The following is a 13,201-nucleotide window of genomic DNA, read 5'->3' on the forward strand; positions in this document are numbered from 1 at the left end:
AATTTCAGTGAAACAAAAGGAGCTCTCTGGCCACAAAAATTGCTTCCCTTGTTAAATGGGTGCTGCCTTGAGTCTGCTTTTCCAGGAATTGTCCCAAGTGGAGCTGAAGGTCCGAAAATGCGTGACCCTCTCTCAGGGCTTCCCTGGTGGCTCAGACGGTAAAGAATCTGCCTGCAACAGAGGAGGCCCATGTTCGACCCCTGGGTCGGGAAGATCCCCTGGAGAAGGGAATGGCAACCCACTCCAGTATTCTTGCCTGGAGAATCCCATGGACACAGGAGCCTGGCGGGCTGCAGTCCACAGGGGGTGCAAAGAGTTGGACACAACTCAGTGATTAACACTCCTCGTCTCCGGGCCAGGCTCTCTGGGGTGAGGTTGACAGCTAATGGGAAGGAGGGGCTCAGATCGCTGGCAGGGCAGCCCCAGACCTTGACTGCACCACCTGCTAAGAAGCTTCAGTTCCAAAGGAGACAAGACTCAAACCTTCCACAGCTTCTCAATCTGGTCTGAGGGGTGGCATGGTTTATTACCAGGAAGAGGATCTCAGAGTTCCCCAGAAGCGCCTCCAGGGTGATTTTGCACAGCCGGGAAAACACACACCTGCTCGCCTGGGAGGGCCCAGGACTCTGCATGCTGAGGCTGAGGGGAGCGTGGAGGGGGAGGGGTGCACGGGGCTCCTCCCAGAGAGGCTCTCACAACCAGACATGCTGGGAAGTCCTTGTTCAAGTCCCAGAGCTGGCCTGGAAAGTGGAGGGGGCCTCAGACAGCGACCTGGGGTCACAGAAAGGTTTGTGCACACATGTGAGCACTTGTGCATGTGTATTCACTTGCCAAGTGAGAAGCGAGCGGGCTGGAGGGACCCTGAGAGATGCCACAGTACAAATGCCGTGAGAGCGACTCACCGAGAGGCCAGGCGGCCGCTGTAACAAACGATCACAGAACTAAGGGCTTAAAACGACATTAGCTTATCCTGCAGGTCTGGGCTTCAGAAGTCCAACACAGGTCTCACCTGAGGGTCACAATCTCCCTCGTCCCACCCGGGGCCCCTTGCATTGGGAGCCCTTCCGTCCGCCAGGTGTGGGGCTGGAGCTGCTGTATGAAAACCATGTCTAGGGCCCTCCGCCCCGTCCACCCCGTCACGTGGCCCTGGACACACAGTGTGTGCTGAGTGCATGCAGTCCACATGGGGGCAAAGCGGAGGGGCTGTGTGGCCCTGGCAGAGCCCCTCCGGCCTCGCCAACCCCTGGCCTCTGCTTCCCACCACGGAGGCAGAAATCATCCCGCAGGGAGAGCCTGGATGCGGAGGAGGAGGGCTGAAGTCACCGCTCTTTTGTTGAAGAGTCAGGCCTTTGGCTGGATGTGCCAGGCCAGGAAGGGCTCACCAGGCACGGACTGCCCAAACCCTCTGGTCCCAAAGAGAGGACGACCCCTGACCGGCTCCTGGAAGGTGACCCCCATGCCCTTGGGAGGTCCCGCTGATGACAGCGTCTTTGCACCGGGGCTAACGACATGATTTACGGCGAGGTCTTGCGCCACACTGGGTCCATCTAAGTGGACACCGAGCTCAGGTGAGCTTCTAGGGTGAGTGACACTCATCTTGAGCAGCACACCGAGGCCAGGGGACCGAGCTGACCTGCATAAACCCTCCCTGCCCCAAAGAAGGCAGCAGGGAGCTGGGCTTGGGCTGCTGGCATGCCTTGTGCCTTTTCCAGATCCTACGTGCACCCTTCCCCTGTAAAGACTGGAACCATAAGTGTGACAGATTTCCCGAGTTCTGGGAGTCCTCGTGGGGAGTCCCTGACCTGAGGCGGTCTCAGGATCCCGACACGGGTGTGTATACACAATGTGGGTACTCAGGAAAAGCGGGCTATAAAACGCCGGAGCCGACTTCACTGGGGGTGTGAGCCGAGGTTCCTGTTCATGACCGTCAGCCCTGTGATCCGACATAGTCAGGGGGCAGGCGGCTACCCCAGACGCACAGGCGCCCCAGAGCAGGACTGCCCGGGTGTCCGGCTGTCTGACCCCAGCAAGACCCTCGCGGAGAGCGGCTTGTACCTGACGAGGGGCTTCAGGATGGTCCACAGGATTTTGATGAAGTTGGTGGGGTGCACGACATACAGGGCCTTCAGGTTCTTCTTGTACCTGAGGAGGGAGACGGAGGGGGTCTCAGAGCACGCACATGGGCTGGAAAGACACCCTGGGCTGGAAAGAGAGCTGCAGTGCGGTGGCCTCAACGGCAAGTCTCAGAACCCTCCGTTCCTATTTTTTTCTTTTTTATGTTTTATTTATCTGCTTATTCGGCTGCCTTGGGTCTTCATGGCAGCGTGCAGGCTTAGTTGCTCCACGGCATGTGGGATCTTAGTTCCCCGAACAGGAATCAAACCCGAGACCTTCAGCTTGGAAGGTGGACTCTTAAACCCTGGACTATCAGGATAGTCCCAACCTTCCGTTTCTGGACAGTCGATTTAAGGACATAGAAGGAGAAAACGAGGCCCCCACGCTCATCACTGGCCGTGTGCACATGGCACTTTACAGTTTGCAAGATCAGAGCCCCCACTTATAGGCGCCACACTGGGGCTGGGGGCGGGGACACAGTGGCAACTCGGCAGCAAGCCCCGTTCTGCAGGGAACTGGCCTGGGCGAGGGCGGAGCCGTGGCCCCCACCCCCACCACGCGGCGGCTCTAGGCACCCCCTTCAACCCCCGCTCTGCAGGGAACTGGCCTGGGCGAGGGCAGAGCCGCAGCCCCCACCCCCACCACGCGACGGCCCTAGGCACCCCCTTCAACGAGATGCTTCTTAGCCGACTTCCCTTCCTCTTTCGTGATTAATTCAGTCTAGAGCCATCAGGCCGAGCCAAGAAGGCTGGCGTCCACCCAGGGCCGGAGGGAGTGGGTGGGCCCGCTGGGGTCTGTGACGCCAGCAAGGGGCTGGCAGCCTGGTGGGAAGGGGGTGTCCCAGAGGGAGAAGGGTGTCCACACTCGGGTCAGCCAGGGACACCCTCAAGCCGGCTCTTCGCCCTTCAAAGAGCTGATTGCCAGAATTTCAGCCATTTCGGGAGCCAGCTGTGAAAAACAGCCATTATTCAACAGTATCAACTCACAATGAAGTAAATCATTTTAAACACAAAGGTCAGTGGTCCAGCCCCACTGATTCCTGATCACTCCATGATATGTACTATTGCTGTGCCCTTGGGCTCCTTCGCCTGTTACATCCCAGGGGTGGGAGAACCCACAAGAAGGGATGGCCACCCACCTCCTCCCAGTTCTGTGCCCAGCGGGGCCACGTGGGCCACTTGGAACTGGTCACAGTTGCAGGACCGAACCACGGGAATCTGCAAACACTACCCATCAGTCTCCCCAAGCCCCCAGGAGCTGATTAGTAAGGCAGACATGAGCGAGGGGGATGGACAGGAAGTCCAGCACGAGGTGTCTGGGACCAGGCAGGCAGAGGACGGTGGAGGCTGAGAAGGGACCCAACATTTGCAACCAACTGTGGGAGCAAGAAAGGGGCAGCCACGGCGGCCTGGTGCGGGCATCAGCCCAGGGGACACCGGCAGCTCTGTGGGGGCGGGGCAGCCCCAGTGGTAACAGAGCCTCAGCGAGTGAGAGGTGGCCACGCGATTAGCCAGAGGCAGGCCAACTAACAGCGGTGGATTCCCAGGTGGCTCAGTGGTAAAGAATCCTCCTGCCAACACAGAAGACACAAGAGACGTAGGTTCGATCCCCCGGTCGGGAAGATCCCCTGGAGGAGGAAATGGCAACACACTCCAGTATTCTTGCTGGGAAATCCCATGGACAGAGGAGCCCGGCAGGCTACAATCTGTGGGGTCACAAAGAGTCAGACCCCACTGAGCGCCTGAGCACGCACAAAGGCAGTGGGAGCCAGGCTCTTACTGTTGGAGAAGAGATGTTACGAATGCAGAAAGGGAGAAGGCTAGAATGAGCCCTGGAGGGGAAGGACTAGTATAGATGTCGGTGTGAACACACAGGTACCAGGAGAAACAGGCAAATGCAAACATGAAGACCCATGTCGATGTGTGTGTGTACGTACGTCTACATATATGTACACATATACACACCGCAACTGTCCACTGACTCGCCTGCGAGCCGTAACAGCCCCACAGCAACTAACACACTGCTTCCAGGGCCGGGTTTGTAGGAGCGTCCTCCCTTAAGAGGAATCAGGGACCAGAGAAACGGCAGATTCCTGCGCTGGGTGCGTGCGTGTGTGCTAAGTTGCTGTCAGTCGTGTCCGACTCTTTGCGACCCCACGGACTGTAGCCTGCCAGGCTCCTCTGTCCATGGGATTCTCCAGGCAAGAATACTGGAGTGGGTTGCCATGCCCTCCTCCAGGAAATCTTCCCAACCCAGAGATCAAACTTGCGTCTCTCACATCCTCTGCAGAGGCAAGCGGGTTCTTTACCGCTAGTGCCACCTGGGAAGCCACCTGGGATGTGCCCGGAGCATCTCATTGTCCTAGAAAGTAAAGGAAGCACTCGGAGGGACAGGGACGTGTCTGTGGGACACAGGAGCCAGGCTGAAGCTCACCTGGTCAAATTTAAACAATTTGAGCATTAGGATAAATATAGTCATGGATTATAAACTATTGAATAAAATTGGAGATCCCAAGTCTGTACAAATATAAATAAACCGGAAGAGAAAGCTCTTCAGCACAGTAAAATGCCAACTAAGAGCCGCAGTCACCATTTGTCACCCATCTTAATAATAATTAAGCCAAGAAATGGCCAGGGAGGCAAAAGCTAGCACATGAAACTGATATTTATACAAGCTCAGAGTATCTCCCGAAGGAATGTTAATTAATTACCAGAAAAAAAAAAACAGTCTTGCAATTCGGAAGGAGGAAGCTGCAGTGACTTTCAGGTGGTCCAAGGACCCAGAGCACAGCTGTTACAAAGTCCATCCCTATAGGAAGGTGGATTCCATCAGGTGCCACCCATGGCAGGAGCACTGGCACTCCTAGAAGGGGGTCAGGTACATTCCTGGGTGGATGGTTCTTGCTTAAAGGAGAGACCTGGCAGAACAGTTTGGAAGATGAGAAGTCAAAAGCAGAGAGAATAGAAAAAGATGCAGGAAACCCACTGCATCCTTGTAGTGATGTTTGTAATGGTGGATGGAAAATCTTTGCTGTATAAATTGCATCCAATTCGATTCGGAGCTCTGCTTACATACCCCCACCGACAGGGAACTCACTACCTGAAGCAGGCGCTCCATCACCGGGTGGCTTTGAAGCCTAGGACACCCCTCCTTTGGCTTCCATCAAGCCAAGATCTATAATCTTACTCCTGCCCCCAGTCCACCTTTGAGAGAAGTGAGAGAAACAAAAGAAGTTCCCTACCTTCCATTTGAAAATTCATCTGTTTTAGCTCAAGACAGGCATACACACATATCCTCCCACTGTCAGCCTGAGCTTCTGGAAAAGATCGCTTTGAACATGTCATTTGCTTCTTTTCAAGAACCATGGGGCTTCCCAGGTGGCGCTAGTCATAAAGAACCTACCTGCCAATGCAGGAGATGCAAGAGACACGGGTTCGACCCCTTGGTCAGGAAGAGCCCCTGAAGAAGGAAAATGGCTACCCGCTCCAGTGTTCCTGCCTGGGAAATTCCATGGACCGAAGAGTCTGGCGGGCTCCAGGCCATGGGGTCACAATGAGTCGGACACGGCTAAGCAGGCACGCGCCGAGAGCCTTGCGTGGCTGCCCACACAGCCCTAAACGACAGTGCTGGACAGAGGCCCCTGGCCCTGAGGGGTGCTCACCCTAATGCTCCGCCTGGCCCTCAGGGTCCCGCCCTCACCTACTGCACAGCCGGGACCCCTCCTGTCACCCGAGCCTCCCCCTCACTCAGCCGGGAACCTGAGGTTCCCCTCCACCCCACCCAAGGCTGGAGGACACCCACCTCCTGTCAAACTCCTTGTAGGCGCTCTGCAGCCAGCGTAGGGACGGCTTGTTCTGGCTGTTCAGCCCGTAGTGGAAGTAGACGATGGTGTAATCGCTCTCCACGTACTGGTCCAGCGTGTACTTCAAATACCTGGGCACAGAGCGCGGGACACGGTTATGAGCATCTCACGTTGATCAAAATGCCTTCCCTGTAATGGAGCTGTGGTCACCCAGCGGGTGCCAACACCGGGCCATGGGGGACGCTTCCAGGTCAATGCTGAGAATCTACCTGCAGGGGGCCTAATCCTCGTTCCTCTCTCTTTCTTGTTCAGCTGTGCTGTGCAGCTTGCGGGCTCTTGTGTGGCACATGAGAGCTTAGTTCCCTGACCAGGGATCGAAAACAAGCCCCCTGCATTGGGAGCACGGAGTTTTAACGACTGGACTGCCTGGGAAGTCCCTAGTCCTCATTTCTCAGATGATAACTGAGGCTCAGAGATGTTAAGTAACTTACCTGAATTTTCCCTCCCTCCACAGCCAGGGAGTGGATGTGATGCCTTGAAAGTGGCCCCCAAAAGACTTCCAGTGTCAAATCCCCAGAACCCTCGATTGTGGTCATATTTGGAAAAGGCTCTTAGTAGACGTGATTAAGAAAAGGCTCCTCAGAGCAGTTAGTCCTGGATTATCCGCTTCAGGTCACTTCAGTTCAGTCGCTCAGTCATGTCCGACTCTTTGCGACCCCATGGACTGCAGCACGCCAGGCCTCCCCGTCCATCACCAACTCCCGGAGTTTACTCAAACTCATGTCCATTGAGTCAGTGATGCCATCCAACCATCTCATCCTCTGTCATCCCCTTCTCCTCCTGCCCTCAATCTTTCACAGCATCAGGGTCTTTTCAAATGAGCAGCTCTTCACATCAGGTGGCCAAAGTATTGGAGTTTCAGCTTCAACAGCAGTCCTTCCAATGTACATTCAGGACTGATTTCCTTTAGGATGGACTGGTTGGGTCTCCTTGCAGTCCAAGGGACTCTCAAGAGCCTTCTCCAACACCACAGTTAAAAAGCATCAATTTTTTGGCGCTCAGCTTTCTTCACAGTCCAACTCTCACATCCATACATGACCACAGGAAAAACCATAGCCTTGACTAGACAGACCTTTTTTGGCAAAGCAATGTCTCTGCTTTTTAATATGTTGTCTAGGTTGGTCATAACTTTTCTTCCAAAGAGTAAGCATCTTTTTATTTCATGGCTGCAGTCACCATCTGCACTGATTTTGGAGCCCCCCCACCCCAAATAAAGTCAGCCACTGCTTCCACTGTTTCTCCATCTATTTGCCATGAAGTGATGGGACCAGATGCCATGATCTTAGTTTTCTGAATGTTGAGCTTTAAGTCAACTTTTTCACTCTCCTCTTTCATCAAGAGGCTCTTTAGTCCTTCTTCATTTTCTGCCATAAGGGTGGTGTCATCTGCATATCTGGGGTTATTGATATTTCTCCCAACAATCTTGATTCCAGCTTGTGCTTCCTCCAGCCCAGCGTTTCTCATGATGTACTCTGCATATAAGTTAAATAAACAGGGTGACAATATACAGCCTTGACATACTCCTTTTCCTATTTGGAACCAGCCTGTTGTTCCATGTCCAGTTATAACTGTTGCTTCCTGACCTGCATACAGGTTTCTCAAGAGGCAGGTTAGGTGGTCTGGTATTCCTATCTCTTTCAGAATTTTCCACAGTTTATTGTGTTCCACACAGTCAAAGCAAGAATCCCTTAGAAGAAATGGAGTGGCCATCATGGTCAACAAAAGAGTCTGAAATGCAATACTTGGATGCAGTCTCAAAAACGACAGAATGATTTGTTTGTCTGCAAGGCAAACCATTCAATATCACGGTAATCCAAGTCTATGCCCCAACCAGTAATGCTGAAGAAGCTGAAGTTGAATGGTTCTATGAAGACCTACAAGACCTTCTAGAATTAACACCCAGAAAAGATGTCCTTTTCATTATAGGGGACTGGAATGCAAAAGTAGGAAGTCAAGAAACACGTGGAGTAACAGCAAATGTGGCCTTGGAGTACAGAATGAAGCAGGGCAAAGGCTAATAGAGTTCTGCCAAGAGAATGCATTGGTCATAGCAAACACCCTCTTCCAACAACACAAGAGAAGACTCTACAGGTGGACATCACCAGATGGTCAACACCGAAATCAGATTGATCATATTCTTTGCAGCCAAAATGAAGAAGCTCTATACAGTCAGCAAAAAAAAAGACCGGAAGCTGACTGTGGCTCAGATCATGAACTCCTTATTGCCAAATTCAGACTTAAATTGAAGAAAGTGGGGAAAGACCATTTTCTAGGAAAGACCATACCTAGACCATTCAGGTATGACCTAAATCAAATCCCTAGAAGTGAGAAATAGACTTAAGGGACTAGATTTGATAGACAGAGTGCCTGATGAACTATGGACAGAGGTTCCTGACACTGTACAAGAGACAGGGAGCAAGACCATTTCCAAGAAAAAGAAATGCAAAAAAGCAAAATGGCTCTTTGAGGAGGCCGTACAAATAGTTGTGAAAAGAAGAGAAGTGAAAAGCAAAGGAGAAAAGGAAAGATATACCCATTTGAATGCAAAGTTCCAAAGAATAGCAACGAGAGATAAGAAAGCCTTTCTCGGTGATCAGTGCAAAGAAATAGAGGAAAACAATAGAATGGGAAAGACTAGAGATCTCTTCAAGAAATCTTATTAGAGATACCAAGGGAACATTTCATGCAAAGATGGGCTCAATAAAGGACAAAAATGGTATGGACCTAACAGAAGCAGACGATATTAAGAAGAGGTGGCAAGAATACACAGAAGAACTGTACAAAAAAGATCTTCACGACCCAGATAATCACGTTGGTGTGATCACTGACCTAGAGCCAGACATCCTGGAATGTGAAGTCGGGTGGGCCTTAGAAAGCATCATTACAATCAAAGCTAGTGGAGGTGATAGAGTTGAGCTATTTCAAATCCTAAAGGATGATGCTGTGAAAGTGCTGCACTCAATATACCAGCAAATTTGGAAAACTCAGCAGTGGCCACAGGACTGGAAAAGGTCAGTTTTCATTCCAATCCCAAAGAAAGGAATGCCAAAGAATGCTCAAACTACTGCACAATTGCACTCATCTCACATGGTTGCAAAGTAATGCTCAAAATTCTCCAAGCCAGGCTTCAACAATACGTGAACCGTGAACTTCCTGATGTTCAAGCTGGTTTTAGAAAAGGCAGAGGAACCAGAGATCAAATTGCCAACATCTGCTGGATCATCGAAAAAGCAAGAGAGTTCCAGGAAAACACCTATTTCTGCTTTATTGACTATGCCAAAGCCTTTGACTGTGTGGAATATCCTGGGGCGGGGGGGCACTAAATGCAAGCTCTCATATCCTAGTTAAGATGGCTTAAAAGAGGAAAGTCATAGAGCGGAGTCGGCCACGTGAAGACAGAGGCAGAGCAGAGAGCAATGCGGCCACCAGGCCAGGAGGGTGTGAAATCGCCGACAGCCACCCCGCCAGAAGGTGCAAGAGGCAAGAAATGTTCCTCTGCTGGAGGCGAGGCCTCCTCTGGGGGGACTGTGGCCCCGCAGACATGACTCCCGGCCCCTGCAACTGGGGAGAATCAATGTGCTGCGTTACACCACTCAGAGTTTGGTGATTTGTTGCAGTGGCCACAGGAAACTGACACCCAGGATGGGCTGGGGTTCAAACCCGGGACTAACTCAGCCCCTCCACTTCAGACTCCTTGCTGTCCGGCTGTCTGTCTAGAAGCAAGCGATTTCTCCTTTTCAGATCTGCTCCTAACGTGCTTTCTCTTGGGCTTCCCAGGTGGTGCTAGAGGTAAGAATCTGCCTGCCAATGCAAGAGACATGGGTTCGATGCCCTGGGTGAAGAACAACCCTTGGAGGAGTAAGTGGCCACCCACTCCAGTATTCTTGCCTGGAGAATCCCATGGACAGAGGAGCCTGGCAGGCTACAGTCCTTGGGGCCAAAGAGAGCTGGACACGACTGAGCATGCACACACACGTTTTCTTTTTACTGGAAAGTAGACCCGCATCTGTCATTCGACCACACTCCTTGGGATGGACTCTACAAATCCCATGGTCAGTCTCCGGGCTGCAGAGCATGCTCCTTCCTGGCCACGCGCACGTGACCTGCCTGAAAAGCCCTGGTCCAGCCATCTGCACTTGAGCTGCAGATGGAGCTCTCCTGACCCTGTCAGCAATCTGGCTCCCGATGTACAGCTGGTTCGGCCAGGTTCTTGCACCTCAGGTGGTCTGAGTCATTCATCATTTAGAAGCACAGCCCGTGATTAATCTAGCCTGGCGCTCCAGGAATTCAGGCACGGCTTCCCTGAGTCGGTGGTGGGCCCGGCATTCCAGGAATTCAGGCATGGCTTCTCTGAGTCGGTGGTGGGACCGCAGCCACCTTCCCTGGGAGCCTGGCAAACACAGCTCGCCAGAGCCCAGGGGCCGTTCTGTCTTCAGCAGCTGGTGGAGGATCCAGCAAACGAGTCGGATGCCTGGGGTCCCGGGAATTCTCACAAAACAAGCAGCACGAAGGCTTCTGGATGTTTCTACGATCCAACTGTGCCTTCGCTCACTTGGGAGTGTGGGGCTCCAGGCCACAGTCGTGGCATTGAGCTGTGGCTGGGCTTTCGCAGTCGAGAGAAAAGTGGATCTAGAAGCAGTGATAGCAGATTCAGGCCCCCGAGCCGTCCCAGCAGTGGGCGAGTCCGCCCTGGGCCAGACTTTGCGCCTCTGTCCCTCACAAGGGGACACAGACATTCCCAGAGACGCCCAGCCATTGGGCTGGGGCTTGACCAAGTGAATGAAGAGCCATCGGCACGTGGTTGGAGAGTAGAACCTGATGGCTGAGCAGGAAATGCCCGGGACATGGTGTCCAGGTAAGTCACATGGGCCCGGCAGGTAACCTGGGCGGGGACTCGGCCCCCAGCAGGACCCGCTGGGCGGGAGGGCACTTCACTTGATTTCAAGCAGCCTCAGTGGCCTTGGCACACAGCTTTCTCCTTCCCGGGCCGAGCCCCTCACCAGACCCGAGGTCGTTTGCTCTCTGGGGCAACTCCGGGCGGGAGCTTTGCAAAGGGGACTGCGCCAGCTCTCCCGACGCTCTCGGGGTCCGGCCGGGGAGGGGGCCCCGGGGCCAGCGTGGCCTCACAGAGCGCAGGGACAGGGCAGAGGACGAGGCCCCTGCGGGTCAGGGGCAGTGGGGAGGGCTGCCTCCCGAGCAGACGCAGAGGGCGGCCTGCGTGGCTTGGAGGGGCACAGGCATCGGCCCTGCGGGTGGGCCTGCCACCTGGCACTGATGACAGCCCTCAGGACCCGAGAGTCCACTGCTGTCTGTTAGCCTTTGACCCCGAACATCCTCTCTGTGCTGAGAGTGATGGAGAGGCACCTGCCCAGGGAGAGGGACACACACAGGTGGGGGGGCACCTATGGAGGAGGGACGGTGGGGCGGGGGGGCATGGAGGGGGCACAGGACAGACTTACTCCAGCAGCCGCCTGTGGTTGAGCTCGTGGGAGGGGGGCATCCGGCAGCAGCAGAACGTGATGACTCGTCTTCCAAAGCGGTCCTCCCCTGCGGGGCAGATGGGTGTGAGCCCCGGTCCCGGCCTGACACCAGAGGCGGCCGTCTCCCCCCATGCCCTCTGGCTATCACCAAAGACGGCCTCCGTGCAGCCCACCTGAGCTAAGAGGTGCAGGCGGCCGGGGTGAGGGGGCAGCAGCACCTGCCAGATGGGTGTTGCTACCTGAGGATCTGGGTGCCTTGGCCAAGGTCGCCATCAACTCCCCTTGTACCCCAGAGCCCACACCTGCTGAGCCCGGGGCTCAGACAAGGTCCCACAGTCATTTCCTGGCTGGTTACAGGAAGGCCGTGCGTGTGCGCTCAGCCATGTCCACCGCTTCACGACCCCATGGACTGTAGCCCGCCCAGCTCCTCTGTCCACGGGATCCTCCAGGCAAGAGTACGGGGGGTGGGGTGCCATTTCCTCCTCCAGGGGATCTTCCCAACTCGGGGATCGAACCCGCGTCTCCTACACGGGCAGGTGGATTCTTTACCACTGAGCCATCTGGGAAGCCCTACAGGAAGATTATCAGAAAACAGAAAGGTGCCCTTCCAGAAGTGTCTGTGACTCTGAACTCACTGTAACTTACTGTAAACAAGTATTTACAGCTGTTGTCAGATGTTTACTTAAAATAAGAAGAAATGGCAGCAGAGCATCTTCATTCCTCCACCCACCCTACCCCAGCTCTGACAGGCAATGCATCAAGCTCTCACGCCCAGCCAGGACGGCTGATTGTTATTTAGGGCACATCCGTTTCTCCTGGGAGCCCGCGAGCCACTCCGACCTTCAGAATGCGAGAGTCATTTTGGTTTCCAAAGACAGTGGCCTTTTCACAGGTTCCTTGAGAATTCTGGTCATGGTTTCTGTTTGTTTAGAAGGCGTTTGTTGAAAGGACTGCCAGGGGCCCAGGCGTTTATCTGCTTCCCTTGCCAGCTGGGCATTTCCGTCTGGGCACAAAACCTTCAATGGCTGTGCCTGGAGGTACAAAGTGTTTTCCAAACGATGTTTCTAGCATCGTGGCGGCCAGGCTCCACGGCTCACCTGAGCCTGTGCTCGCCTGCAAGAGGGAAGGAGAGGGACGACTTTGCTTCTAAAGATGTGAACTGTTTTATGCAGTGACTGGAGGAATAGGGAATTAAATGCCCCTGGCGCTGAAAGAGAAGGTCGACCTCCACGCTGAGATGTCAGCATAGGAACCAGACCAAGTGGAGAGACTTGGGGATGTGCTGAGTGATTGGTCAACGGAAGGCCAGGCCAACACACACTCATTGCGGGCTCACCGTGAGCCCAGCTCTGGAAAGAAAAGGCCAGACATGGTCCCCACTGGTCCACGGTCGACGGGAAAGGACAGTGATGGGGTGCTGGGGGTCTTGGCTCGGCTCAGCAATCCCCTCTCTGAAAACCTTCAAGGGCTCCGGCAGCCATGTCCACCTCCACAGGGACTTCCCAGATCGGGGGTGCTATCCTCCACAGGCTGGCCCTCACTTCAGACACCAGCTATGTGTCAAGGATCCCCAGGCCTCCCTGTTTTTGTCCAGCTGCCTATAGATTCCCAGGTTTCCACTACCCGCCTCACAACTGATTACTCATTGGCTCACAGAACTCTGGAAAGCGCTAGACTTAAAATCACCTTTATTATAAAGGATACAAGGCAGAACCAGGCAAGAGGGGAGATGCACCGGGGAGCC

General features: G+C 54.1%; 1 protein-coding gene across 2 annotated transcripts in view; it reads right to left on the reverse strand.

Annotated features, from left to right (window-relative positions):
* ARHGAP8 (Rho GTPase activating protein 8) overlaps positions 1–13,201 on the reverse strand; it is a 50,834-nt gene that overhangs the window by 20,386 nt on the left and 17,247 nt on the right. For both annotated transcript variants that reach the window (XM_055564824.1, XM_055564897.1), the window contains 3 exons: positions 11,437–11,524; positions 5,917–6,048; positions 2,056–2,142 (listed from right to left, as the gene is read on the reverse strand). In XM_055564824.1, the coding sequence (XP_055420799.1) occupies positions 2,056–2,142; positions 5,917–6,048; positions 11,437–11,524 (307 nt within the window). The remainder of the gene's footprint in view (positions 1–2,055; positions 2,143–5,916; positions 6,049–11,436; positions 11,525–13,201) is intronic.

This window comes from Bubalus kerabau, chromosome 1, assembly GCF_029407905.1.
Source record: "Bubalus kerabau isolate K-KA32 ecotype Philippines breed swamp buffalo chromosome 1, PCC_UOA_SB_1v2, whole genome shotgun sequence".
NCBI classification, from domain to species: Eukaryota; Metazoa; Chordata; class Mammalia; order Artiodactyla; family Bovidae; genus Bubalus; species Bubalus kerabau.